General features: G+C 40.7%; 1 protein-coding gene across 50 annotated transcripts in view; it reads left to right on the forward strand.

The window, feature by feature from the left end:
• RIMS1 (regulating synaptic membrane exocytosis 1) overlaps positions 1 to 18,772 on the forward strand; it is a 327,910-nt gene extending 309,138 nt beyond the window's left edge. For 19 of the 50 annotated variants that reach the window (XM_054060992.1, XM_054060965.1, XM_054060967.1 and 16 more), the window contains 5 exons: positions 6,991 to 7,132; positions 10,842 to 10,954; positions 13,685 to 13,786; positions 14,897 to 15,036; positions 15,387 to 18,770. In XM_054060992.1, coding sequence (XP_053916967.1) covers positions 6,991 to 7,132; positions 10,842 to 10,954; positions 13,685 to 13,786; positions 14,897 to 15,036; positions 15,387 to 15,605 — 716 coding nt within the window. In that variant the 3' untranslated portion in view covers positions 15,606 to 18,770. Of the gene's footprint in view, positions 1 to 6,990; positions 7,133 to 10,841; positions 10,955 to 13,684; positions 13,787 to 14,896; positions 15,037 to 15,386 lie in introns of all 50 variants that reach the window. The other 31 variants (XM_054060999.1, XM_054060987.1, XM_054060994.1 and 28 more) reach the window with 4 other exon arrangements.
• The last annotated feature ends 7,630 nt before the right edge of the window (positions 18,773 to 26,402 follow it).

The following is a 26,402-nucleotide window of genomic DNA, read 5'->3' on the forward strand; positions in this document are numbered from 1 at the left end:
ACAAAGTTGTAAAATAATGCTGTGTTTTGCTGCAAAAATGTTGCTGTTGAAATGCAAACAGCTCTTCTGAGCTTCTTATTTCATTCCCTTTCACTTTCTTCTTCAGTCTAACAAAGCCAAAAGCATATAAGGAGTGCTTGAAATTCTATAAACTGTTTACATTGTAAATAATTTCTTGGAAATATGACTTTGTTGTGTTACTAATTCAATTTCACTGAAATAGGCTTTGAGGGTTGGAAAACTGGGCATGTATACCTATTATCAGTTTCATTTAAGTATTCTGCTTTTATATATCTCTGCATATATGTGAATAAGGTAATTAAGATGCTGTTATTTCATATGTTTATAGAGAGTGTTTAGTGCAATCCCAGCAGTAAAAACTCGTTACCATATATCATCACTGATTGCCTCATTTTGTCTGACAGAGAGTGTCTCATTTCACTTCATTGTAAGTAGGTGGACAAAACTAATAATTTAAAAATCATTGGACAAAAATACTAGTAATTCCGGAAGCCATAGCTGAAATTTTTCTGACCAGATTCTTTGCTTTTCCTTAAGGAAGGTTAGAAATAGGATTTCTTCTCTGACATGGGAAAATCGTATGTATCAGGATAATCATACTAAATCACATGCTTGCTTTTATTTTTCAGTAAACATGCCTAAGACCCTGTTTTCTTAAGGAAACAGGATTTCTAAAAGCAGTTGCTCTAAAGTTTTCAGGCTAATGTGAGGTAGTAAATAATAGACTGATTTTCAACTTCTTATTTACTTTTGTTTTGAGCATGGATCTTAAGGAGTTCTTGCCATTTGTGCACAAAGTACCACTTCAGCTTCCCATATGTCAATAGGAGCTGTTGTATAAGTAAAGCTGCTTTCCTTTTAAACCTAAGTGCAAGCTGTTAAAAATCTGAGACTGCAAGTTTGCTTTTCGGTGAATAACAGAGTCAAAAGTTGAGATTCTGCACTGGCTAAAATCCCATCAAAGCATTAAAATCACCATTAAGACCATTTCAGGGAAGTCTCCTTTTGTCACAATATGTGTTTTTTGTTCCTTTGACTCTAAATATATCAGATAAAAAAATACTATGCATATTAATGGACTAATTGCACTACCTGTTTTGTATTCTCTGAACATATTTTTTGGGAATTAAATTGCTTTACAGACTGTGTGTGTGAATTTATAAATATAGTTGCGAGATACCAGTTTTTCCAACTCCTGAAAAACAGAATATGTCTTTTATCAAGATTATCCCTCCGGAAAAGGTGAATATTCTTTCTAGAAGGTGCTGTTATTTGCAATAGTATAAATGCTGTTTGTGGTTTTGTTTTCATAAATATAAACATGAAAAAGCACATGATGCTTTATATTTGGATTTTAAACCTTGGGATCTAACAAGGAATATAAACAACGTTCTCATATATTGTATGATAGTTGGAGGAAAGATTTAGAAGATCATTACTGCATTATTTCAGATCTCTATTTATAAACATCATTGTGTATTCAGGAGAGTATAGCAGAATACACAAAATGGAAAGTACAGTGAAGCATTGCAGGATATAAACTTCAGGGGGAAATTGTATTTAAATGTCATATTTTTGTCTATTTATATTCTGTCCGTAGTCGTCACTGTGCACTTCCTATCTTTGAGATCAATCTATTCCTGAGTTTATTTGACAGATACACACATGTAGAAGAGCAAATGTTGTTAGAATTATTTATTTTCCTTCTCTGTTTTAGGACTGTAATACAAGGGGTACTTTATCAATTAAGGTGTAAATATATGTTGTTGTTGTTGTTTAAAAGTGCTACATGCAGAGTGAGTGGGATGCTGCAGAACTTGTAACTCAGCAAGTCTCTATGCAGCCAAACTTGAGGCTGGAAAATCAGTTACACACCAGGAAGGACCAGAAGGAAATGTGCCCCTTGGCGTTTCTTTTTATAGTCCTTTGAATTGAGGATGACCCTTACTATTCCAGCTGGCATAATCTTGGTGTCTCACACAGTCAATGTGCAAACCAACAATATGGTCACAGTTCTGCCAGGTTTCAGGCAGAACTGGCTTTGTGTTATAGTCCTTTTAGGCTTTATTTGGATGCATGAACATGCTTGAAACTGGGATCAATTTGCCCTGGAGTCATGCAATGACATTGACTATTAGTACTCTTCTTATTATCCCTTTCATTAACGGGTTTAGCAGCAGTGTATCCTTTGTTCTCTGGAGTGTTCTTTTGAACCAGTCATGAGTTTTCCATGCCACATATCCAGGCACTGCTCACATGCAAATTTGGGGTTTTGCATGGTGCTAACTTCAGGTATGATATTGGGGCAATATATGCTGAAGGCACCTCTCCCTGTTGGTAGCACATAGAAGACCATGTCAGGATTGTTTTCTTCTGCCCTGCAGAGGTCCCTAACAGTCTCCTCTTGACTAAATCACCAAGCTTGTGTCCTTGCATATTCTTGTATATCCACTAGCCTTGTCTCATGGCACGTAATATGCACCTTGGCATCCTAGGATAAAAGCTTTACACCAGCAGGCTGCGGTGCAGTCCCTTGCAGTATTTCAGACTTATTATACTCAAACATGAGCAAAATAGAGCCCAGAGAACAGGACAGGCCAATGATGATGCCATGTCTAGTCCTGCCGTTGCTAAGAGCAGGCATGGATACAAGTCATTTTGGACTGTTTGTTCTGGCATTGTCTCTCTGAATTGGATGCCTTTAGGAACATAAAGCTAGCCTTGAGGCGTCTCTAGTACACCGTCTTAATTCTATAGATACTATTATTGACTCTTTCTCACTAATGTAATTCTCTTGTCAGGAACAGTTTGCTCCTGGCTGCTATACTTGAAGAGGATTAGGAAGTACAGAAATCGGGGTCAAATCAATTGCATTCATATTGTGTGCAAACGTAAGATAGCACATAAGCTAACAAGCTTACTTTTTATTCTCCATTATTACTTGGAGCAGGATGTCCATTCATTTTCTTTTGTCTGAGAAAACCAAAATCAGGGACCAGTTTCTGGTCAGACCAAAAAAGGAATCATTATAGGTTATATTTATAATAGTTAGACTGAAATAGCACATGGCACACACTCATCAGCATCTCGTAACAGGGGTGCTGCAAGAAGGCTGTTTGATGATTTGCAAAATGCTTACAAGTTGAGTATCTTTTATAGATGCAGAAGGCTGCTTTATGAACCTTTTTCGTCAGTTACTAAATCTGCAAAAATGTTCATCACAATTGTTCTGGAATAGTTTTCTTCAAGTTTTTATCTGTTAAACTAGTGTTTAGATAATATATGCACATCAATCTGCATTTCTGTATGCAGAAAACCTTACACAATTGACACAGCAGACAGAAGCATACAGACCATTTTGGAGTAAATATTGCCCCTAAATGGTACTCAGTATAGAGCCGGTTTATCTTCAGTCTTCATGATGAATATAGTGTAATTTACACAGTGCAGGCAAATAACTGTAACATATTCTAAAATTTCATTGTACATATCAAACTAATAAAAATCAGAAGCAGGACCAAGCATTCTCCAACAGACACCCAGACAAGAGTAGAATATCTTCTCAATATATCATAGCATAGATATTGAACTTAAATATTTTATGAACTTTTACTGTTCGTATAAAGACTGGGTTCCGATGATATATGCAGAACTGCTAAATTAAAAGTAATACACAACAAAAATGAAAGCTTTAAAGAAAATTATCATGAGCAGTAGAAACGCTAGTAGTTGTTTGGGTCCTGTATTTCACTGTGCAGTCGTGGCAGGACTGGAAGTTGTGTCCCAGAGTGACTTCACATTACCGTGGCGCTCTAGAAATAACAGCAGGTCCTAAGTCAGCTGTCTGCTAACCACCTCTCTCCCTTGCAGATTGGAGTTCCGCTGAGAAATTTACAGGAGTACACCAACAAGACAAAATGTTCTCATTACTTTTTGTGCTACAAGTGGACACAAAAAAATATTATAAGTACCATTGACCAAATTTTAAACTTCCCAAACCTATGCAATGTGTGTTTCAGCTCTAAGTCAAGTGCAATAGCAATTCCCTTTATGCAGTAAAACTCTTGATGTGTTTTATCATTCTGTCTTGGGTTACTTTTATGTTACATTTCTGATTGTACTGCAGAATATTAAGGCTGAGGTTATAAAATGAAATGTGCAGGAGTACTCTAGTTTTCCCAGGAAACATTGTGGATATTAATAGCTGTTACAAGAGGAAGCAGAATATTTTTTTTTTTTTAATCTTCAACCTGAAAAAAAAGTGTTGACAAGAAAAATAGAAGTGAAATCCAGCACAGTGAGACAGAGCAAGCCTGACTTGAAAAGTATTTGGAAAAAGACAGTCTGTTTTTTTGCAGCACAGTGAGACAAAGTTGTGAACTTACTTATGGGCGTGCACAAGAATTCCTACTTCATGGGTCTATGCATTCAAAATCTGTGGAGTAAAGAAGTATGTTTGAGTAGCAACATGGTTGTTATCCATGCTAACATAAAATTACTCTTCAAAAAACAAAAAAAAAACCCACTTGCTATTTTCAATCTCTACTGTGGCTCAAAGCTAAAATATTCATATATGTAATTTAGTCAATGGATATTTTTTACAGTGATTGTTTCTGTGTATATATTCTTCATTATGCTTTCCCAACAGCTTGGCTCTAATCCCTAAATTTCAGCACCCACTGTTGTCCAGGTGATCCAGAACAATGTTGCCTTCCCAGTCTGTGCCAAGGTCATGATGATCCTGCAGCTACCTTTAGTGTCTCATCACTCCCATTTCCTGAGCCATAAATACTCACAGGCAACCCTATTCAGCTGCCCACGCTTCAGGCTCTCCCATACTATATCCTCCAGTCATGCTGCCTGATCTGGCTGGCTCCAGCGGAGCAGATGGAAATGGAGACGCCTTCAGACAGGTCACAGCAAGAGAGAAGCACAAAACAACATGGGTTGCAAATGAGTAGCTACTGAAAATATGAGAATCCTGCTTTGATGTAATGCATTGTGTATGTTTTATACTTACTGGGCTGCCTTTTGAGTTGTTTTTGGACGCTCAGCTTAGCTCTCAGCATTGATACGCTGGACACGTAATCTATTTTTAAAGCTAAAGCTCATTTCCAAAATGTAGCAAAATGATTTTCTACCGACAGAGTCACTGAAGTTCCTGCAAATACCTTCCACAGCCACCTGCACTAAGAGAGGAGCCTGATCTGCCTGATGTACCTTGCTGAGCCTACTCTACTTCATGTTTAGCAGCACTGAATAATGTGTTTTCAGCTGACCAACGAGCTGGGCGTTTGTATGAGTTGCAGTGGCCTACAGCAAAACCTCTGAGTTGTTGGCCCTAGAAGAGATTAAAGGATCTGTGGAAATAGCTGATTTCTTCCACTCTGAGGCATTTTTTTCTCTGCTTCTGGGTGGCCATAAATATACAACACCTGGTCCAGAAGGCTTAAAAATAAAACCACAGCCCCTTTTGCTGTCGTGCTGTCTCTTCTTAGCCAAAGATACGAATTATTTCTTTTGCTCCTTGACCATGTTTTCTGTCTGCTTGCTTCAGAAAGGTTACTGTAATAATCACAGAACAGAGGGAGCTGCTTTCTTTTCTGTGATTTTTCCCTGCCCTCCACCAGCTCTGCACATGTGAAGAACAAGTGCTAGCTGTTCTTACCAGCACATTTAATCACCCTGAGCAATGGGCAGGCTGTGTGAGGGATACCAAATCCGTAGCTTTCAAGATCTGCCAGCTTCAAACATCAACCAAGTCCAGGTGAAACAGGAAGGTGAAAAAGTTTTCAGAGCAATTCAGTCTGCACAGCATGTGGATGTGGAAGAATGATTTATTTCTTCAGATACTCTCCTGAGCAGACTGCAAAAGGAAGCAGAGACTTTGCAGAGAACAAATGAAGGCACACGGAAATGAAGGGGGAAACACAAGAGAATGTTTTTGCATGCATTTACGTGAAACTTTATGAAATCTACAACTTCCTGAGGGAAAGCAATGTTATGCGCTGAATGATAGGCTAAACTAAATGAAAATTAACAGGACACTGAGTTTGAAGTCAATGCATGATATGACATTACTTAGAGACTTTGGTGGAAGTATTTTAGTTGAAAGTCTTTGAGTATCATAATTTAGAAGCATAATTTCTGCCACGTGACAGCAGAATTCATTTATAAATTGGCCGTTGTATCTTGAGCCCATGACCACTCTTGTAAAGGACTAGAAGCTGTCCTTGCTCAGTGGTAACACAAAACCTGGGTAGAACTCAATTTGCACTTTATAGAATGTGTGGTGGAAGCCTTTCTAAATGGATCAAGTCTTTAAACAATTTCACAAGATTTATGTTACTCTCTAGTGTTCAGTTGCAAGCCTAGGTTTTGTGAAGTCCATCATCTTCCACATGAATTCTCCAAAGAGTTAATTCTACTTAGGAAGCGCTGATATTAGAAGTTATGTAAAGGTCATTGTTTACATTGAAGAATTTCTGTGGTTAAAAGCAAGATTTTTCTGAGTCAAAACACATTATACACATTATCATATTTTTGATGCTAAATATTTTAGTATTTTAAATGTTTGTGTTGAATGCATGAAGGGTTTTTTCCCTCTTTTTTCCTATGAGAGCTGTTACTTATTTTGTACCTAACCTAACTAACAAGGCAGCTAGAGACATCTTATTGCCGGTAGGGTTAGCAGATGCTGTCACAGTCATCCTGTCTACATTCTGACTGTATAGAGGTTATTAATCAGACACTTGATTTCTAAAAGTTTGCTCTAGGCTGCAGCCCTTGTAAAGATGAGTCTTCACCAATTTGCAACTGAAGAAGATGGATTCTTTCTTCAATCCTAATAGTCTTTTTGTATTACTAAATAGCAATGGTCAAGTCAGATCACTTGTTGGGGGAATACTACAAGTAACAGCTTTGTTCTGAGTGTTATTCTAACAATCCCTTCTTTTTCTCTGCTTTCAGAGTCTGGCAACAAGAAGCTAAAGAGCACGATACAGAGAAGCACGGAGACAGGAATGGCAGCAGAGATGAGAAGTCGTATGGTTCGACAGCCAAGTCGGGAATCCACTGATGGCAGCATAAATAGTTATAGCTCCGAGGGCAAGTACGTGGCACTAAAAATATCAGTTATGTAGGAGAAGTTTCTTGTCTTTGTAAGAAAAACAGGGATGTGAACAGAAGTCCCAGCTCTACCTGAAATGGATATAGCACTGTGTGCAGATTCTTCCTCTTGAAACATTTGCAAAACTGAACTATTTCAGACATGTAACACAAATTTCTTGAAAATTAAAATTGAGAGAGGACTTAGCAATTCACATTTTCCCTGCAATCCAGTGAGGCATTTTGTTCATCAAAAGACAACTAAATTCAGAACACATTATTCGAAATAAAACATAAGGGTACTTTTTCTTTATGTTTGGATTAACTCAGAGTTAAACTTTGAATGTTGTATGTAAATCTCTGTGATATGAAACTCAGTTCAGTAATTCTATATACAAAGAAAGTTTAGTTTGGGATTGGTCCAAGTCTCTTATTGAGAACTGTAAACCCAGAGTCCAGTGGCCCCATCAGCTGAAATCAGGCAGATAACTGTGAGGAGTGGGGCAGCTGTTTTCAGTCACTGCTGAATGACTCAGTGTGTAAGAAAGAAGAACAAAAGCAGAACTGACACAAAAATGTGCATGAATGCTCCTGCCTCCTCACAGCTCTTAGTAGGACTCTCCTGAGTCTGTCCAGGCACAATGGTCAGTGGGGATTCTTAGAAGATGCCTCCCCAAAAAAGGGGAAATTGGGGGTAAGCAAATCCACCCTATAGACCTGAGAAAAAAATGAGAGGTTTGGACTTGACTTCATTTTTTTTATGTGCTTACTGTGTTACCACAATTGCTACTGAACATTGTTCAAGGCACAAAGAGCCAGGGACAGCCATGGTGATGGCAAGGAGATGGGGATGCTCCCCATCTTTTGCTGCCCCAGCACCAGTTCTGCCCCTGACAAATCTCCTTGCTTCTCTCAGCTTTCTCATGCAACAGATTTATCACATCCAGCCACATTTGTCCTGCTTTTCTGATCCATACTTTTGGCAGCTCCCTAACTTTTCACTATGTTGCTCTCCCAGACTTTTGGATTGATCGAGTTACCAGGTATTCTGGTTGACTTCTGATCCTCATTATTCCTCAGCTTAATTTCCTGATTTCAAACCCATTTCACAGTTAACCTTAGTCTTAACCAGTGTCCCCGATCTCAACGTCCCTATTCCAGTCCTGGCAACAATAAAGAAACAGTGAGGTCAGTGAAGTGATGACACCACCAATATCTAACAGTGACTCTGAAGAGAAGTCCAGTAGAATGGTCCAAAAGAGTCAGACAGCAAAACTCGGTGAAATAGTTCAATATATCTTACTGCAATGCAGGAAGAGAAACATTCCATAAACAGGACACAATGTCATAGGTAAAATGGATGTTAGAGGGCTCTTCTTCATTGTAGTGTTGTAATTTGTGGCTTAAAAAATTTCTCAAGTCTCTTCTGATTTTCTCTAATTTGGTGATTTAGCTATAGATCAAAATCTCAGATGCTCTGTTTGACAGAATAATGTTAGTTCACAGCAACTCTGGGTTTAGTTTAATGAATGAAAAATGTTAAATGCGGAGATCCTCATAAGAAAGACGACCAATTAAACAGTCTTCTGCTGTATAATCACTTCCCCTGTGTGTATCATTGCCCAGTTTTTAGAACATGAGTGGGAGACACGTGCAATGTGGAGGGGAATCTATACAACTGTGACACATAATTGGAGGTACATGCACTGTGCCAGCTGATCCTAAAATCTACTCCCTCTCTCCTTCCTTCATGGCCTTTTTCAAATTTTAAAAATATCACCTTTGAGTTCAGATCTTATATATAGTGTGAGCACAAATCAGTTTTTGTTAGCACCCTGTATTCAGACTTCCCTTATAATTGAATAAAGAATCTGTTTGCTGGGTTTTTTTTTTTTCCTGTCTCCTGTGAGATTCCCATCAAAACCAGTGAGAACTTGACTTTAGTTGCTTTGAGTAGTATTTTATTTTTAGTTCACTGTTGATGGGTAACAGTGACATTTAGGAAGTGCTTGTGTTAAGTTCACACAGGCTACTTTTCCCTCCTTATGTATGTGCATTATCATAATGACTTTACTCCAGGATGGCGTAGTTTTTTGCTAGTACCATGCCTCATTCTGCATTTCATAAGTCCAATCAGATGCATAGCTCAGCTGAGAATGCAGAGTCCTGCAGTAGATAACCCAGCTACCATGTTATATTTTTCTGTTTGCCTCATAACCTAAGTTAAATGAATTAGAATTTATGTACATTAAGGTCAATAGAGTAATTCATTCCCTTCATTTTTTGTATAGGTAGAGGTGTCTGGAATGTGAGAAGGCTCTCAAGTGAAGATTTTCAAAGTTGTTAGTCATTCCATAGCAAAATGTAATAGGCATTCTAGGGAAAAGGGGGAGAAAAAAAAAGAGCAAGATTTTTTTTTGTAGCAGGGGCAAGAGGGAATAGGAAGTGCCACGGCAGAGAGGAGACTGTGTCTTGTCAGGTGGGGTGGATGGCTTCAACCTGCATTTCCAGGTTAAGTGAATGTTGTAACTGGTGGTTGAACTGGCAACCTTGAGGCTCTTTTCCTCCTCCATCTAAAGAAACCTTCTTAAATATGATTTAAAACTAAACTTCTGTAAAAGCTTATCTTTTGATAAGTCAGAGTTTTCTAGTGAAAAGCACTCCACTGATATTTTCTAGCCAACTTGAATTGCAGGCAGTCTATACATTTATACAGATATAGTAAGATCCTTTAGTCTTGAAGAGAGGAATGGACTCTTTCTATCCAATGAACTGGGGTTTGTGGAGAATTATCAGTGTGAATTGAATGTCTGGCACACACAAGCCTGATCTCTGGAAATCAAAGCTGTTCACCCTAGATGTTTTTCTTAGGAAGCTTTGCATTTATTTTCTGCAGTCTAATAGGGAACTTCCTCTGAAGGAGAAGCTGAGGCAAAATGCTGGATGGCCTGCCGGGGGAGATGCTATCTAGACTTGGTTCAAAGTCTGTTCTTCTGTTCCTCATTATTGTGATGAGGAAGTCAAAACTGAGTCTCCCCAATAATTTGTTTATTGTTTGGAGAACATATATCTATTAAAAAGAAAGTGAAAATTCTGGAATACGAGAAAGCAGCTTGGGAAAACTCATGTATTCTGTGCCAATGTATTACAGTTTAATTTGTGTCCTAAAAGAGGGGTGGGTACCAACTGTAGATCCAGATGTGGCTGCCAGAGTGTTGTAGCTGGGGAGCAGCATCCGGTTTAGCTGTAATCAATGCTAGTGCTACCAGCCAGTTTACTGCTTTAACAACTGCAAAAATTAGAATAATTTAGTGTATATGTCTGGTTTACTTGTTTGTTCTGACTGATGTGGATGGGATTTGGATGTTTGTATATATATAAAACAAAGTAAATCAAGAATGAAGAGTGATAGAATATTCGATTTAATGAGGCTTTCATGTTTTCTTATACAAGGTCACTCATAGTGTTTTCACCTGTCAGGCTCTTCACTGCTGCTGGAGAATTCCTTAGAAAGAACAGTTTTATGGACTACTTTGGGTCCATGTGCAGAATTGCACTTCTTTGGGGTCTGTGGGAGACCACTCATTCCTGATGCTGCTTGCACAATTTGTGGTTGCACATCCTGGGCTGCCTGCTTTGTAGTAAGGTAAATACTGTAGGACAATAGAAATCAATACTGTTCTTATGCTTAACTGGCTTTTATTTTGCTTCAGCTTAATATTTCCTGGAGTACGGCTGGGCGCTGACAGTCAGTTTAGTGATTTCCTTGATGGACTTGGACCTGCACAGTTAGTAGGCCGACAAACGCTAGCAACACCAGCCATGGGTAAGAATAATATTTTCTCCTCTATTAAATGAATAATAAGCCAATTAACTGATGCACGCACTGCCACACTGCAGCACAAAAAATACTTTTACAAAGTGGCTTCCCTCACTATAAACATGAAAGTTCTATATGCAGTATTTCTAGTATGCTAGCATCCAAAATGATGAGAAACATCATTTGCTCCTTCTGAGAGGTGTCTGCTAATCATGTTTGCAATTTTAAGACAGAGGTTGCGCATTTACTATCCACTCAAAACTGTTGTAGCTTCTCCAATTGTAGCTCAGTGCAAAATCCCTGTGGTTCAGAGTTTGTATTTACTTGCCACAGATTATACTGGATGTGACAGTTTCTGGCCACACACTGCACTTGTCTAAGGATAGTTCATCTGGAAATAACTCCGGAATGCGAAACTTCTGCCCACATTTGCAATGGCCAGTAATCAATTGCTGGCAAAGCCAGTGGTTTTCATGAAAGAGACAAAATCCTTTTCTGCAGCAGCTGCCTGGGCCCAATTGTGATCTTCTCTGTATTGCAAACCAGTCTGGATTTCCCTACAGTAGCACTAGCTGTGTCTTGGTTATGACTGGGGTATGAGTATGGCACGTGTGCAACAGCACAATATCTTTGGAAAGGTTTGATAATATTTTGCTTATGTATGAGCAGTTCTTAGACAGGCCTTAGGATGCTAAGGAAGGAGTCCTTGATCCACTACTGTAACCACACCTCTCCTGCTGGGCATTATAACTGGCCAATGCTTCAGTACGATTATCTTGGGAGCATAAACTTCAGGAAGGGCTACTGAGAGTCTTCTGAAAAATGAGAAAGAAACAGAAATAAAAATTGCAGAAGAGAGTGTTGCCTCCCCAATTCATGAGCAGAAGGAGACAGAAACTTTCTTGATAATTCCTTTAGTACTCCATAAGGCAAGGGTTGCTGTATAAGTCCAAATAACCGCTCCTTTTCTATTGCATTAATAAGCACCAAACTTGTGAAATAATTTTTTGTTGTTTCTTGTGAGAGAGAAGGTATTTGTGAGATGATTGTCCATTAAAAACTTATGTGGCTTTATTGGTATGAATATAAGGTCCTAGATTTCTTCCATTTATTTATTTTAATCTTGTATTCTGACTAAATTTCTTTTTCTGCAGATTACCTGAGTAATATGTTTATTTTCACTTCTTAGAACTGCTTTAGTTACCAAAGGCTCACGTTTGGCCCTCAAAAAAGCACTCAATGAGGATTTTTAACAATTTTTAGGAGGACTTCTATGTTGTGTTTTTTCACTAGTAACAATTTGAAAATGTTTGTATTACCACTCCCCCTTCTGGTTCCCTGTTGCATGGGTTTTTTTGGATATGCAATACAAAGATATGCTGTTAAAGAGGCTTGTTGGAATTTTCCTGTGAACTGTTTTTAGCGCAACACAGAGCTCTGTTTATTCAAGCAAAGTTTGATTGATAAATGATCCCTGCTCATGCTTCAGGTACCAAGGTACAAACACAGCTTCAATATTTTGTTAGACAAAGATGTGAAAACCTCAAGCCTAGTTAATTTCAAAATACTGTCTAAATCTGGACCCCTTTTTCTACAGTTCAGGACTGTCCATTTTGGGCATGCTCTTTAGACAATCAGAGTTGACATGACAAATATATCCGTACTCAGGTGTTTCATGGATATACATACAGTTTATTTAATTGCACAAGTGTCATATAGGTGCCCATGTCATACTATGCATTTTTATTCTCAGTGGCCAGTTAAATTTCTTCACAGCTGATTACATGATACATGAAACCATAGAGATATAACGCTTTGAGCATCAGCCCATAGTTGACTTCCCTTACATTTTATTGATCTTGATCAGAGCAGTGCTTGATCTCAGACTAAGCAGTTTCCTTTTTCTGCAGTAAATGTTGTTATTCAGAACTCAGGTAGGTGAAGAAGTTTGACTAGTTAGTAGCAAAAGCAGCTTCATATTTTAACACATTGCATCATTTTATTCACACTAAAAATGGGTGTGGAGTATTGATAAAAACAGGAAAATTGTCCCCTCTGCACTTGTTAGAGACTTTTGCAGAAGACAACCTCATCTGAGCTTCTGGAGGGCAGTGTATCATTTTCTGAAGCTGTGCTGTGACTGCATGCCCTGTCTGGTTGGTGTTTCTGCCTTATGCTTGAGGATCCAGACAGGCAGTTGGAGTCATAGAGGCTTTCAACATTACCTTCTACCATTGGTTCTGCTTCCTGCTGCATCAGACAAGGAGCCTTTGCACTACCAGCACTTGCATCTCAGCTTGGAGGCAGAAACGTCCAGCTGAGGGGATTTCTGGACATGAGTTTGGGTTTTAGGCTCTCTGAATGTGGGACCACAGTCAGGATAATGCATGTCAGTGACCAGCACACTGGGGCAACAGTCCTAGGCAGGAAGTCGTTAAGTTAATTCGCCAATGCAAAATTAAAGGTCTAGTGGTGATATTGTGTTACTGTAAATCTGCCTGCCTCCTTGGATCAGAAATCCTGAGCTCTGATGTAAACTATACACCAAGAGAGGGCACTGTGCCTCCCTAAGTGCATCGTTTAGTCCTGGCTTAATGATGGTGAAATTAAAGAGCTCAGGAGGAGATGGGGCAAGCAGACTAGTAGGAAGCTAGTCATTCCCTTCCTCACAGTTACACCCTATCTCCCAGCTGTACTGCTTCTCTAAAATGTGGGCTTCTTTCTTCTCCCTCTCAGGTGACATCCAGATCGGAATGGTGGATAAAAAGGGCCAGTTAGAAGTAGAAGTCATTAGAGCCCGTGGCCTCACACAAAAACCTGGCTCCAAGTCTACCCCAGGTAGGGGAAAAAATAGGCAATATGTGAACAGAAAACAAGAATATGAAATATGCTGATGAACTGAGGACCGGAGACCTTTTGAGCTCCCCATTTGCTATCACTATATTTGCATTTGTTTGGTTTGCTTTTTAACAAAGAATAGGTGCATAGATATATGCTTTCTACCAGCGTCCACTTCTTACCACCTTACATCTGCCTGGCATGCCATCTTTCAAGGAATGATTTTCAGCAATTCAAGATCCATTCTGAAAGGAACATTTGCAGTATTTCTGTGTATTGTAGGCAAGTCAAGTATCTCAGAAGGGCTTTGTTGATGTAGGTGAAGTCCTTTGTGTTTGTTCCACATCAAAACAAGAGATGGAGAATAGATGGAAGTGCTGTGAGCAAACAGCTTAAAAACGGACCCACATGCCACTGTCTTCTGAACACAACAGTGCTTCGAGGCAGCAGGTTATGCCAGTGCCAGTGTCAATAATTTGTATAATGAATGAGATTTAATATTATATCATTTCATAAGGACATTTTTGGAAGTTCTGGTTATTTATAGAAATCTTTATTAGAAGAGACATATAATCTCCACTGCAACCTCTGCTTGCCATGACGACTGGAATGGTTGTTTTAGATGACATTTTGCCAAAATGGTACTTTACAACCTCCTTAGGAGCTAAAGACTAAGCAATTGCTGAAGAAAGAGCAATTAATGTTTGTGTTATCTGAGTGACTTAGTTTTAAATATTCCTTTCAATGAAACATCAGAGCCTTTTGTTTTGGAATATATTTGATCCCTAAACATACATAAAGGTTCCAGAGCAGCTATCAGTGACAGTTAATTCCTGGCAAAGGGAAGTGTTTTTAAAATGACAGCCATGAAACAGAATTGTTGTTAGTAACATCTTAGATCATTAAATTCAAGTTTTATAAAAATCAAATTTATTTCTTATGGACCGTGTCATTTATTTTATGAATACAATTGTATTCAGATTATGCAATGAAGACAGCATGTATCATTTTCTTTCCACTCAGCTTCCTTTTAAGGCATTTGTCCTCCAGCTCAGATGTGCAATGGAGTTTTTAAGTCCAGACATAAAATTCATGATGTTCTATTTGCAGCTCCCTATGTCAAAGTGTATTTATTGGAAAATGGAGCCTGTATAGCTAAGAAGAAGACAAGAATTGCACGGAAGACCCTTGATCCTTTGTACCAACAGACACTGGTTTTTGATGAAAGTCCACAGGGTAAAGTCCTTCAGGTCAGTTGCTTCTTAATCCCATTTCAGACTGTCATTTGGAGAGGTGCTTGCACATTTACTCAAGTTTAAGCAATATGCATAAACCCATTCCAACTCACTAAACATTTAATGTTACAAATACTGGCAAAACACATCCTTGTGGTTTCAGACCTGCAAAATACCTGTCTGTATTAAACATTTCTCTTCTGTCGACTTACACTCCTGTCCTGCCATTAGATTTTCCCACGAGAGAGAACAATCTTATTCACCCTTAAGAATCACTTTTTCTTTACACTACACGTAACAGCAGGAGTGAACATGTAAGCATGGGTTTGAGGACAATGCTAAACCTGTATTTTATGTTCTTCCAGGTAATAGTTTGGGGAGACTATGGCCGAATGGACCACAAATGCTTCATGGGAGTTGCACAGATCCTTCTAGAGGAACTAGATCTCTCCAGTGTGGTAATAGGCTGGTATAAATTATTTCCACCTTCATCACTAGTGGATCCAACCTTGACTCCCCTGACACGCAGGGCTTCCCAGTCATCTCTGGAAAGTTCAACTGGGCCTCCCTGCATTAGGTCATAGTAGCAGGTGCTGTCTAATAAAAATGTCACCCAGGATAATAATTGGAAACAGATGCTCACATGATCAAAAAACGCTGTTGGAGGAAGACAATCACTTCTGTTTTTGCTTGTAGTAGTTATCCAAAAATATGTCTGTTTGTCAAGAGATGGCTTAAATTGACAGAACAAAGGTATATCACATATGGCCAATCTATTTAGCGGCTATCACCGATGCTTATAACGATCAAAAAAAAAAAAAAAACCAAACCAAAAAACAAAGAGAGAGAGACACCTCTAGATTCGACCTAAGTCAAAGATGAGCCAAACTGGAAGCTCTCACTCTGTTAACAATGTTGTATTCTTCACATTTTGACAGAGCCCTCAAGCAGTGTTACCTTCCTGGTGTTTCAGCAGTTTTTCTGTACTTGTCACTTCCACTAGTTTTTTTGCCATGTGATTCTGCTAGTTTTGTAGAAGTCCTCACAACGCAAACAGAGATCCTTCCTTTCTTTTTCTAAACCAAACAAAAAAGGGCTGAAGCATATCTCTGTAAGCATCCTTAAAGTGTTCAACAGCCACAGTTAACAATTCCAGCGAGTTCAAATCGTTTCTCAGTTCTGGTACTTCCAAATTTCTCACATAGGAACCCAGAACAAATGACCAATCTAAGCTATATTCTTAAAAATAAATAATCATCACAGTGCCACTTTTTCTTTGTAAAAAGCAGATATGTTTGCATTATATATATAAACTTTTGTTTATGATGTTTTGCATGGAAGAATTTCGGAGAATTCTGCAACTATTGCTGGGGACTGGTATAAAGCAGCTTTAGTCTTAATTTTTGACATTGAATATGTTACTGGTAATGCAGTTTTCCTCCTAGAAATGGAGAGGAAATATTTATGTTTCTGTGTATAAATGTAAATTTTACTTCCCAAAATGTTGACCAGGAATGGATTGAGCATATGACACTTTCAGCTGTACCCAGGCTTCTCTGATGTGTGTCACTTCAGACGCACCTGTCTGCCCTGGATAGAGCATGGTATGAGTTGTTCAGTGTTTCACTGGAAATTCCAGTTGAAATATTCTGCACTTACTAATGTTTTTATCAGATTTTAGTTTACATTTCTTTGAGATTGATGCAAGCACAAGGCTTGATTTTTTAACGCAAGATATCTTACTTTTTGGAGAAAAAAATAGTCAAATTTCAATTTGCTTTTTATTCATTTAAGTTCTTCTTGGCCTTGAAATCCCTTGTGATACTCTGTAAATGTGCAAACAACTGCAGATTCCTGCAGGTGCATTGATATGTTTCCCCTCCTTTTACGGGCCATTCAATTTTGTGATCACACAAATAGAGCAGCATGACTTGGAACTGTTCAAAGCTGCATGCACGTTTTGTAAAAAGAGATGAAAAAGGTTATTTAATAATGTATGTTAGTTCCACATAGGCCAGCTTGTATGTTGCATGTACTTGTACAGTTTGCTCGTAATTACTATACTGAAGTAAACAAGAAATCTAAGCCATCCATTTTTCTTATAGACATTTCGCAGGTTTTAGCCAGGCTAGGTCTGTGAGTCTGGTGCTAAATGTCTATAGATGGACTTTATTTTTTACCCTATGGAAAACGTGATGTAGTACGGACCAAATTCCTTCTAATAACTATTTTGGTGTAGATTCCTACTGTGGGGCTGTAACACATGTAGAAACTGTGTACACACTAGGTTTTAATTCATAGACATACTGCCTGCACCAAGTGAACTATTTATTATTACTCAACACGTGGGAATTATTCTGCCCATCTTTCCATAGGGCGCAGATTGGTTACTGCTCGACCTGCTGAGCAGGAAGAACTCAAGAATTGGTGCACTACTACTAGATCCTGTTCTGTCTTAGTGGCCAAAAAAACAATTAGTTATAATTCGATAGTATCTTTCTATTTCGACCACTTGTCTTAACACTCCCCTGTGCTTTTAAATGAACTTCCAACTCATGTTATGTAAACATGTTTAATAAAATTTCCTTTTCATGTCCAGTGTAGTAGTTGTGCTCTCTGTATGTTCTGAGGTTCATCTGTGATTCTGCTCGCTGCAGGACTGTGTGAAATGTGTTAAGGAACAGTAAAATGATAAGTAATCTCTATGGTTCTTTTGATCACTGTAATAGTGTATGTTGAAATCTGGGGCCAAAACCTGTGGCCTAGTGAAAGTCGTGTTTGGTTGGCTTCCTTTTCACCAAGCAAGGAGCCAAATTGTGCTCTCATTCGCTGAAGCAGGCAAATTGAAGTCAAATCCCAAATTCTGCCAAATTAGAATCTGGCAAAGTCAAATCAGTTGACTGGAGTTGAGTGAAGCTGCATCTACTCGCACCAGGTCAGCAGGTTGATAACTGTTAGAGGTAGACGCCAGCTCTCCATCTGGTGACTGCTGAGCCTTTAAGATGTGACAACTGATCTTTTGCACTTTTAAAACCCATAAATATATCCTTGTGTTGTAATGCCCTTTATCAAGATTTACCTGAGAGCAGAATTTGGCACTAAATTTTATTAGAGAAGCAAAGATTATGTATTTTGTTAGATTTTTAGTTTTCCATGTCCCACAGATACCTGATCACAATTTAAAAATAACATAAAGACAATATTGCCTCACTTTGAACACTTTTGTTTATTACTTTATCTGAATACATGGTTAAGCTACTGAAAAATGAATTATTAAACATGGTAAATCTCTGAAAAAAAGGCATGTTATATTTCTGCTTCTGTCTGGTGGGAGTGATCTGTTTAAATATAGAATTTCTCATACTGCTGAAAAAAGCCCTCAATTTCATATTTCTCATGGCTTTGAATATTATGCCCATTATTAGGATATATTTTCCTTTCTGATCCTGGACAATAAATAAAGTTCAGCATTTCTGATATTCCCACAAGATCACAGAAAAGATGGCAGCAAAAGAACGCGCCTAACTATGTCATTTTTATGGTGTTTCTGATGAACTGGGATCACATATGCAAAGATTTTGGGAACAAAATATTAGGTTGTGCTAGGACAGATAAATTGTGTGCTGGTCTCCTTTCCTAGGAACTGTTGCCTTTAAAAAACTCATTGCTGAGTGCTGGGTTTATACACACAGTAAAAACAGCTTTAGTTCCCTCCCGGTTCTCCCTGGAGAATGCAATGCTGCCTTATATGTCATACTTGAGGAAGAGCAAAGATACTAAACTTGTAATTTCTGTCATCTAATCTGACAGCTATTTTCCTCATAATGAATAAACGTTCTACATTTTGTATTGAAATGCAAATTTAATGTCCCTCTTTGTGGGCAGAGAAAAAGCTTTTGGCCTTGATCTTTGTATCAGAGAGACATCAGAGCTGTTGTGATAGGACAAGCCAGAGCTGCACAATCTCATTCCTTCATAATTCCCAGAGAGATCATACATGCACTTCCATTGCCTGTTTTCACTAACAAATGACAGTCCCAAAAGTTGAGTTCAGCTGAGGTATGGTATGCTGTACATACAAGAAAAGTGCAGGGTGAATCCTCAGTGGCTATTCTGCATACTGCAAGATTTTACTTCTAGCCTGTGACTTGTCCTTTATGAAGCTGACTATTTGCTGCTCCTGTGTAATCACTATTCTGCTGTCCACAGCCCGTTTAACTCTAGGAAAAAGGATTATGGGGCTCATACTCTTCTTTTGCCTTAATCTAAGAACATCATGGTAGCCAGCAACGTGGCTCTTCCTTTAAAGCACACCCTATGTTACCCTACTATAATTCTGCAAACATAAAAGAAAGGAACCTGCAAGAAAACAGATTATTGTTGATAGATGTGGTTTCTCAACTCAGATAATGAGTATTCTGGCCATCTTGAGCCATTAAGAACTCTGCTAACACCTATCAAGAGTACCAAGTCTCAATTAATACCTCACTCCCAGCCCATCCACTTCTCTCCAGGATGGATGACTGGTGTGTGCCCGTAGTTAAAAACTATTGTTATGGAAGAGGTTGTGTGTGGCAGGAATGTCATGTAGATCAGAAGTTCTTCCAAATTCTGCAATCCAAATTCTGCAATCCAAATTCTGCAATCCAAATTCGTCCTGCCTGAGGTACCAGAGATAGGAGGAGAAGCTGCCCTCACTCCTTTTAGAGTCTGATGAAGAGGATTCTGCTCCTGAATGCACAGCCTGATGTCTAATGGAATGCCACTTGGTTAGGTACTTTCTAGTCATTGGTATGATTTGAAGCCATAGTTGTACTTCAGGACATAAAACCATAGACTTTCTGCCTTGTTGAGTCACTGTGTAACTCTTAACACTGGCGGTACCTGAGGGAAAGGATAAAAAAGTTGAGAGAATCTGTGGACGACTGTGTCGGTATAGCAATTCAGGTAAGCCAAAAGTTATAGAGCTGTATTTGAGTCTCATTTAATACAAGAAAGGCACCCTCAAGAGCTGAGTCTTTTGAAGGTTTCAGCTGCTGGCTACTATAAGTGAGTCACCTAAGCGTTTCACAGCATGCCATTGGTGCTGTCTGAAAAAAAATTACCTTCAGAAAGTGATGAGAAGCAGTTTGTTGTTATCATGCTCTTTGGACAACTCAGAATTATTCACCCTGATCACCATTCTTTAACGTGTCTGCAATTTCAAAGTCCTGCTAAAATACAGTTACAAATCGGTAGTGGCTCAGTTGATAAAGCGCTTGGTCTGTAGTGAAAGGCTGTGTGATATCGCCATCTGTGTGGACTGCCACTATATCTGCAACAATTTATTTAGCTGAAACTTTAGGGTCTTTTTTTCACATTTCCTTCTCATTTATACCAGAGGAGTCCTGTAGGCTTCTAGGTGATTGAGCCACACATTTAAGGGGTCACTGCTGTTTTCTTCATTTATACCATCCCCTGTACAGTTTCATACGGATGTCTCCTGTCCCTGTCTCCTACTCTTCAGGAAGTACCATAGCACTATCACCCCTGCATTTCCAATTCCACCACTTTGTCTGTAGTCACTGCTGTCTGGTCTGACAGCAGGTCTCATGCATAAGAAATTCACCTGTGTACGTGCTATGGCACTAATTATACAAGATAGAATAATCCCCTTTAGAACAAGCTCATTCAAGGGTCAGTAAGACAGTTCTAGATAGCTTAAGAAATCTTGTCATGCAGCTTAACCAAAAAAAAAGTCAGATTTGCAAATCCAGCAACTACTGTAAAGCAGCACTTCAGTTGTTATGGTGCATACTCAGAAAATAAATCCATTTTGATAATTGTATTTGCATACTGCAGAAGCAGTGTCCACATATAATGCAAACACGACAGTATTACTCTAGCATGTTAGAACAAAAAAATCAATTATTTTCAGTAATGCAGAGGATAAGGGATGGCCAGTAGTTAAGTGTTTTCTAAATATTTAGTTACCAAGCAAAGCCTGTTAGAAGTCAGAAGCAGCATTATCCTTGAGCTGATGTTTGTTAAACCTGCAGAAAAAGGAACCAAGAGAGAGCCCAAGAACTTCACTCTCTGGTTTTAGAAAGTCCTGTGTTACTTTCAGTGATCGAGTCTGAGGCTATGTGAGTGCTCTTGAGTGCTCAGGAACAAACAGGCAACCCAAAAAATAATAATGACAATAACAACAAAAGGCAGTGCTTCAAAACCATGTGGAAAACTATCCTACGACTCTGAAGGACTGAGACCGCAGCTGTCCCTGGACCAGAACAAAGGTCTGGATTTAGAATGAGTCTCCAAATGTCACTCCCATACTGCAGGTTAGAAGGGATGGATGTCTGTTAGCAGCCAATGCTACAAAGCTTCTGAACACAAGTCAGCTTTTCCTAAGGGAGAAGTTTGTACATACAGGCCACATTTTTCTCTTGGGATATGGTCTGGCACATGCATTGAGTGTGAATGTAACTTTAAGGGGATGTAAAGGGTATATTTAATTTTAAGCTAAAAAACCGTTGTGGAAGAGGGATCTTGCATCAGCCTTCATAAAGCATTGGCTACAATGGTAAAGTTGCCTGGTGTTCTGTGCTGGGTGAGTGAATGAGTCAGAAACAGGTTCCTGTGGATGTCAGGGCAGGCTTGGGAAGCACAGAGGGGGACGCTGATGGGTGGCTTTCTAGGAGTTAACCAGGAGAGGAAAAGTAAGTTGATGACACAAATAATCTTTGAGTTATTCTATACATACTCTCAAAAGGCATATAAAGGCTGTAATTAATTGCTGGGAATAGAAAGTATCAGCTCTCTTCTTGCAGGCAGCTTGAGTAGCTTGTTGATCTCTTTTGCTTCTTTTTACCTGGTAGGAAAAAAGCTCTGATGTTTGTAAGGCATGTGAAGTACACTATCTGCTCTCATGCAAAAAGGAGGAAATGCCGATTCCTTCCTCTCACCCCTCTCCTGGTCATTGCTTCTGCACACTGTAAAGCAAAGTTTAGTGTAGTTTGCTGCCTGGGCTCAGCTCTCAGTTGCTCTGCTCTGGTGCTCCCAGCAGCTCATTTGATTACCAAGCCTGGCCATTGAAAACACGAGCATTTCTACACCATTCACGTCAAAATAATAAAAAAACCCTCCGACCCTCAGGCCTTTTTTCATCCATCGTGTGCTTGAAAAGGGAAGAAAATCATCACATTTTCTTTTGTTGAGAGCTTGAAACAGAATTAAATTACAGCTGCACCAGAAATCACTGCTGTGCTACCTATAAAATCCTTCAGCTCTGCTACACACACGGGCTTCTTTGTGAGATTTCTGTTACACCATTCAAATATTCCCTAAAACAAATCCTGAAATGTAAAGGAGGAGAAGGAGATATGTTGCCATGGCAGTCAGCCACTCTTCTGGGCTTAACCTTTTCCCGTTGCTCTTTAGGCTGGTATCTCCCCCCAGCACTAATCTTCGCCTTCTTTGTTTACCTGATAGCAGCTCAGCCCTGTATCTATTGTCTCCAGGGAATACCTGTTGGATTTGATAACATTTACATTTCTTCTGGGAGTGAGAGTGAATGGAGGGAAGCAGAGGAGGGTTGTTCAATACCTCACCTCTCTGGGGCTGCTCTTCAATCTATATGAGGCTGGTTTAAGACCACTATCATTTCCCTCCTCCACCCCAGTAATTGTATATATCATGCATGCTGTGCACTTTGTATGGACTCCAGATTCACGTTGTCTGCTTTGAAGAACATGGGAATTTTGCCACCACTTGCAATGAGACTGAACTCAAGGCGCTTTTGTGAAAAAAGTGACCAATGGACAAACGCAGCAAGGCTCCCTTGCTGACGACAAAGCCCAAACAAAGCAGGAGGCTAGCCAGCAGCAATTCCAGCTGCGCAAAGCTCAGAGCCTCATTTTCTGTCTAAGGAAGCGGTGATCCGTGCAGTGACGAAGGAGGTGACAGCCAGTGGCCGCATATCGAGCCAAGGTGCCGCATCAGTGACAGCAAGACGTTGCCTGGCCCATCAATGAGGGCTCATTGATTTATTTTTATCATGTGTATGCCCTAACAAATAAGACCAAAAGTTGGCATATTTCTGGAAAGCCGCCCACTTCTGAAGAGCAGTCAGGGAACGCGAACCTGGGCTGTGTGACCGTGGATGTGGCCCTGGACGGCACTTGGCCCAGTGTGACAGTGCTGGGGTGGCTGCAGGGCAGCGAGATGGAAAACCTGCCACTGTGGGAAGTGCTGGCCAGCCAGACCTTGGAAATAATGTTATTTATTTAGAGAAATAAACCTACTTAGGGACATCTATTTGATGGAAAGCACCCTGCTGCTTGTAAACAGTGGGATAATTAGAGGGCTGGAGCACCCCCCATGTGAGGACAGGCTGAGAGAGTTGGGGTTGTTCGGTCTGTTGAAGAGAAGGCTCTGAGGAGACCTTATAGGGACCTTCCAGTACCTGAACAGGCTACAAGAAAGCTGGAGAGGGGCTGTTTATAAAGGCTTGTGGTGACAGGGTGAGGGGGAATTGGTATAAACTGGAGAGGGACAGATTTAGGCTGGACATTAGGAAGAATTTCTTCACCATGAGAGTGGTGAGGCACTGGCACAGGCTGCCCAGGGAAGCTGTGGCTGCCCCATCCCTGGAGGTGTTCAAGGCCAGGTTGGATGGGGCCTTGGGCAGCCTGGGCTGGTGGGAGGAGTCCCTGCCCATGGAAGGGGGGTTGGAACTGGATGATCTTTAAGGTCCCTTCCAACCCAAACCATTCTATGATTCTGTGATTCAATGAAAACAAACAAAAAAAAAAAAAACCAAAAAAAACCCCCAAAACCCCAAACCCTTTCAAATATGTCATTGCGGTACACGAGCACCCCGTGGCAGCGCAGGAGGCTGCCCCGCCCGGTCCCTGAGGGGAGCCCTGGTCACTCGGTGCCTCTCCCCATGCGGCCGCCCGAGGGCGCCCCAGTCCCGCCGCGGGGCCGCCGCTCCCCACCGGGGGTCGCCAATGCCCGAGCGCGGGCGTTTGCTGTATCCGGCGCGTTGATAGGGGAAGGTGTGGGGGGGTGGGGGGTGTTGGGGGCTGCGGTGTTTTTCCACGGATGGGCTGTGTACCTGCAGCTGCTGTGAGGCCGAGCGTGTGGCCCCTGGCTGCTGGTCTCACCTGAGAGCTCCCACAGAGTGGCCTGAGTCGGGAGGGACCCGCAGGGAGCGTGGAGCCCAGCGACTAACAACTCTCAAAGCAGTCCAAACTCGAAAGTTTTGAAGGAGAATTCATAAAGCATAAAAATAAACCGTGCCTACTTTTAACAGCCTACCCTTTTCTCTGATTCAGGAGGGATTATGAACTCGCTGAAATCAATGCCATTCCACTAAGTTTGAAAAAGCTCATTTTCCCCCACTCCTGCATTATTCGCAGTGGCTGCTCTGACAAATTGTCAGGCTACCGTGTGGTTAAGCGGCAAGACTCATGTTGTTTTCTGAGTGCTACTTGTGTGGTTAGGCTGTGCTGGACCCTCACTGCACCTTTGTTGCTTTCATATTAAGCTGCAAGTCAGGTACAAGGGGAAAATCCCTTCCAACAGTGAAAGCTTGTGCTGGAGGATTATTAAACTTCCATGGTAACCTGTTTAAGTAGGAAAAAGAAGATATTACTGACAACCAAATGGTTTGATAACTCAGGTAGTGCTTATCTGAGAAAGGTAAACCGAAGAGGACATAAAAAGAAAGATCTCGCTCAGTCAAGAAAGCAGGCAGCAAGGTCTACCTAGATACCTCATGAAAAAAACATCCGATGTCATGAAGGATTCAAAGCACGGAACTGTACAGGACTGTTTTGTGTAGCCCCTACATCTACTGTGGCATTCAGCTTGCCAAACAAGTGAATTAAAGTCTTCATGCCTTCAATTCACCAACATCTTCAAAAAAGTAAAAATAAAGTTTGCTGGGACTTGGGCTCAGGCTGACCTGACACGGAGAATCTCACAGCCCAGGTACAGGCTGTCAGACACCACATATGTGCAAGGGATGAGCCCCGAGGCCAGTGCTAGATCTTCTCTACCCAAATCCTGAGGGCCAACTGGCTGCTGGGGGTCTGAAAGACAGACACCATCAGAGCAATGATGCCCATCTTGGTATAGCTCCAAGGGTCAGCTGGAGACAACATGGTTTCCTACGCTCTGCTAGTCACAGCTGCACTTCAGCAACAGCCTTCTGCTAGACGGCAATGAGGGAAGTGCTCGCTTGATATAAAGTGTTTGGAAGATCGCTAGCGTAAAAGTCTGCAATTGTGAAAAGTACTAATTCTCAGGTTGGCAATTCTCAAGGTGGCAGGGCAGCTGCACTCTATGGTAGCTTCACACTAGGTCATAGCACAAAACTTCCTAAGTTTATCCCTGCATTTCCAGCTTCATGAAGCTCCATTCTCCTGTGCAAGACACAGGAGGTCAGCAGAAGGCGTCCCTGGCATTTTCCCCTAAGCTCCCAGAGAAGAGGCTATTCCAGGGGACGTAACTATTGTATCCTTATGTCCTGGCAATGTTTGATTGCCGGAAAAGCTTCTCAAGTTGGTGGTTGGCATAACATACAGCAACCTTCAGCCTGCTAGAACTTGCTCTGAAGTGAGCGCAGCTGCAGGCAACACTTACTTCTTTTGAACTATGCTCCAGTCCAATGCGCACATGCTGCCCTTCAGCAAACTGCTGCAATTGCAGGCAGAGAAAGGAGCCTCCAGTTGTGAAGACTTCACTTCTTTGTGAACAGGGCTGGTGAAGGCCTGCCAAGTTGGCTTCACCTGAATGTGAGCAAGATTCAGCAGAACATGTTCACAGTTGACAACGGACCAAGCCCTTCGGATGCACATTCCTGAGCCCACTCCTCCCCTTTAGGGCATTTTATGCCAGCCGTTCCCAGGTTTCCCCCTCACCTTAATTACCTTTTTGTAATCATTAGCTCTGTGTGTGTGTGCATGCTAATGGTAGGAAAGGCTGTCAGTGTAGCTATGCAGCCTGATCTCTTCTAATATGATCCTGGCTTCAGGCTGCTGCTTTTCTTCCACTGCCTGATAGCAATGCATGTGGATATTAGGCAAAAGCAAGAATTAACATTTTCTTGCACATGAAGCGCGGAACTGCGTTCTGCCTCACTACAGCTGCCACAACCACAACTGTGCCGCTGAACCAGCTGCACTTACTGGCCTGCAGCAAGGCATCCAAAGCTCTCCCTCGTTGCTGTTCCTCCACCAGAGTCCTCTAGATGCCGACTGCACAGTGGGGACTGTAGTCTCTCTTGAGATTGATAGAGGAACCTTTGGTAAGCGAGCAGCTGCCACGAGCAGAGCACTAGAGGTGAGGGCTAGTGTGATCCTACAGTAGTGATCACAGTTCTGCAGCCCAGCAGT

Source organism: Cuculus canorus, chromosome 3 (genome assembly GCF_017976375.1).
Source record: "Cuculus canorus isolate bCucCan1 chromosome 3, bCucCan1.pri, whole genome shotgun sequence".
Lineage (NCBI taxonomy): Eukaryota > Metazoa > Chordata > Aves > Cuculiformes > Cuculidae > Cuculus > Cuculus canorus.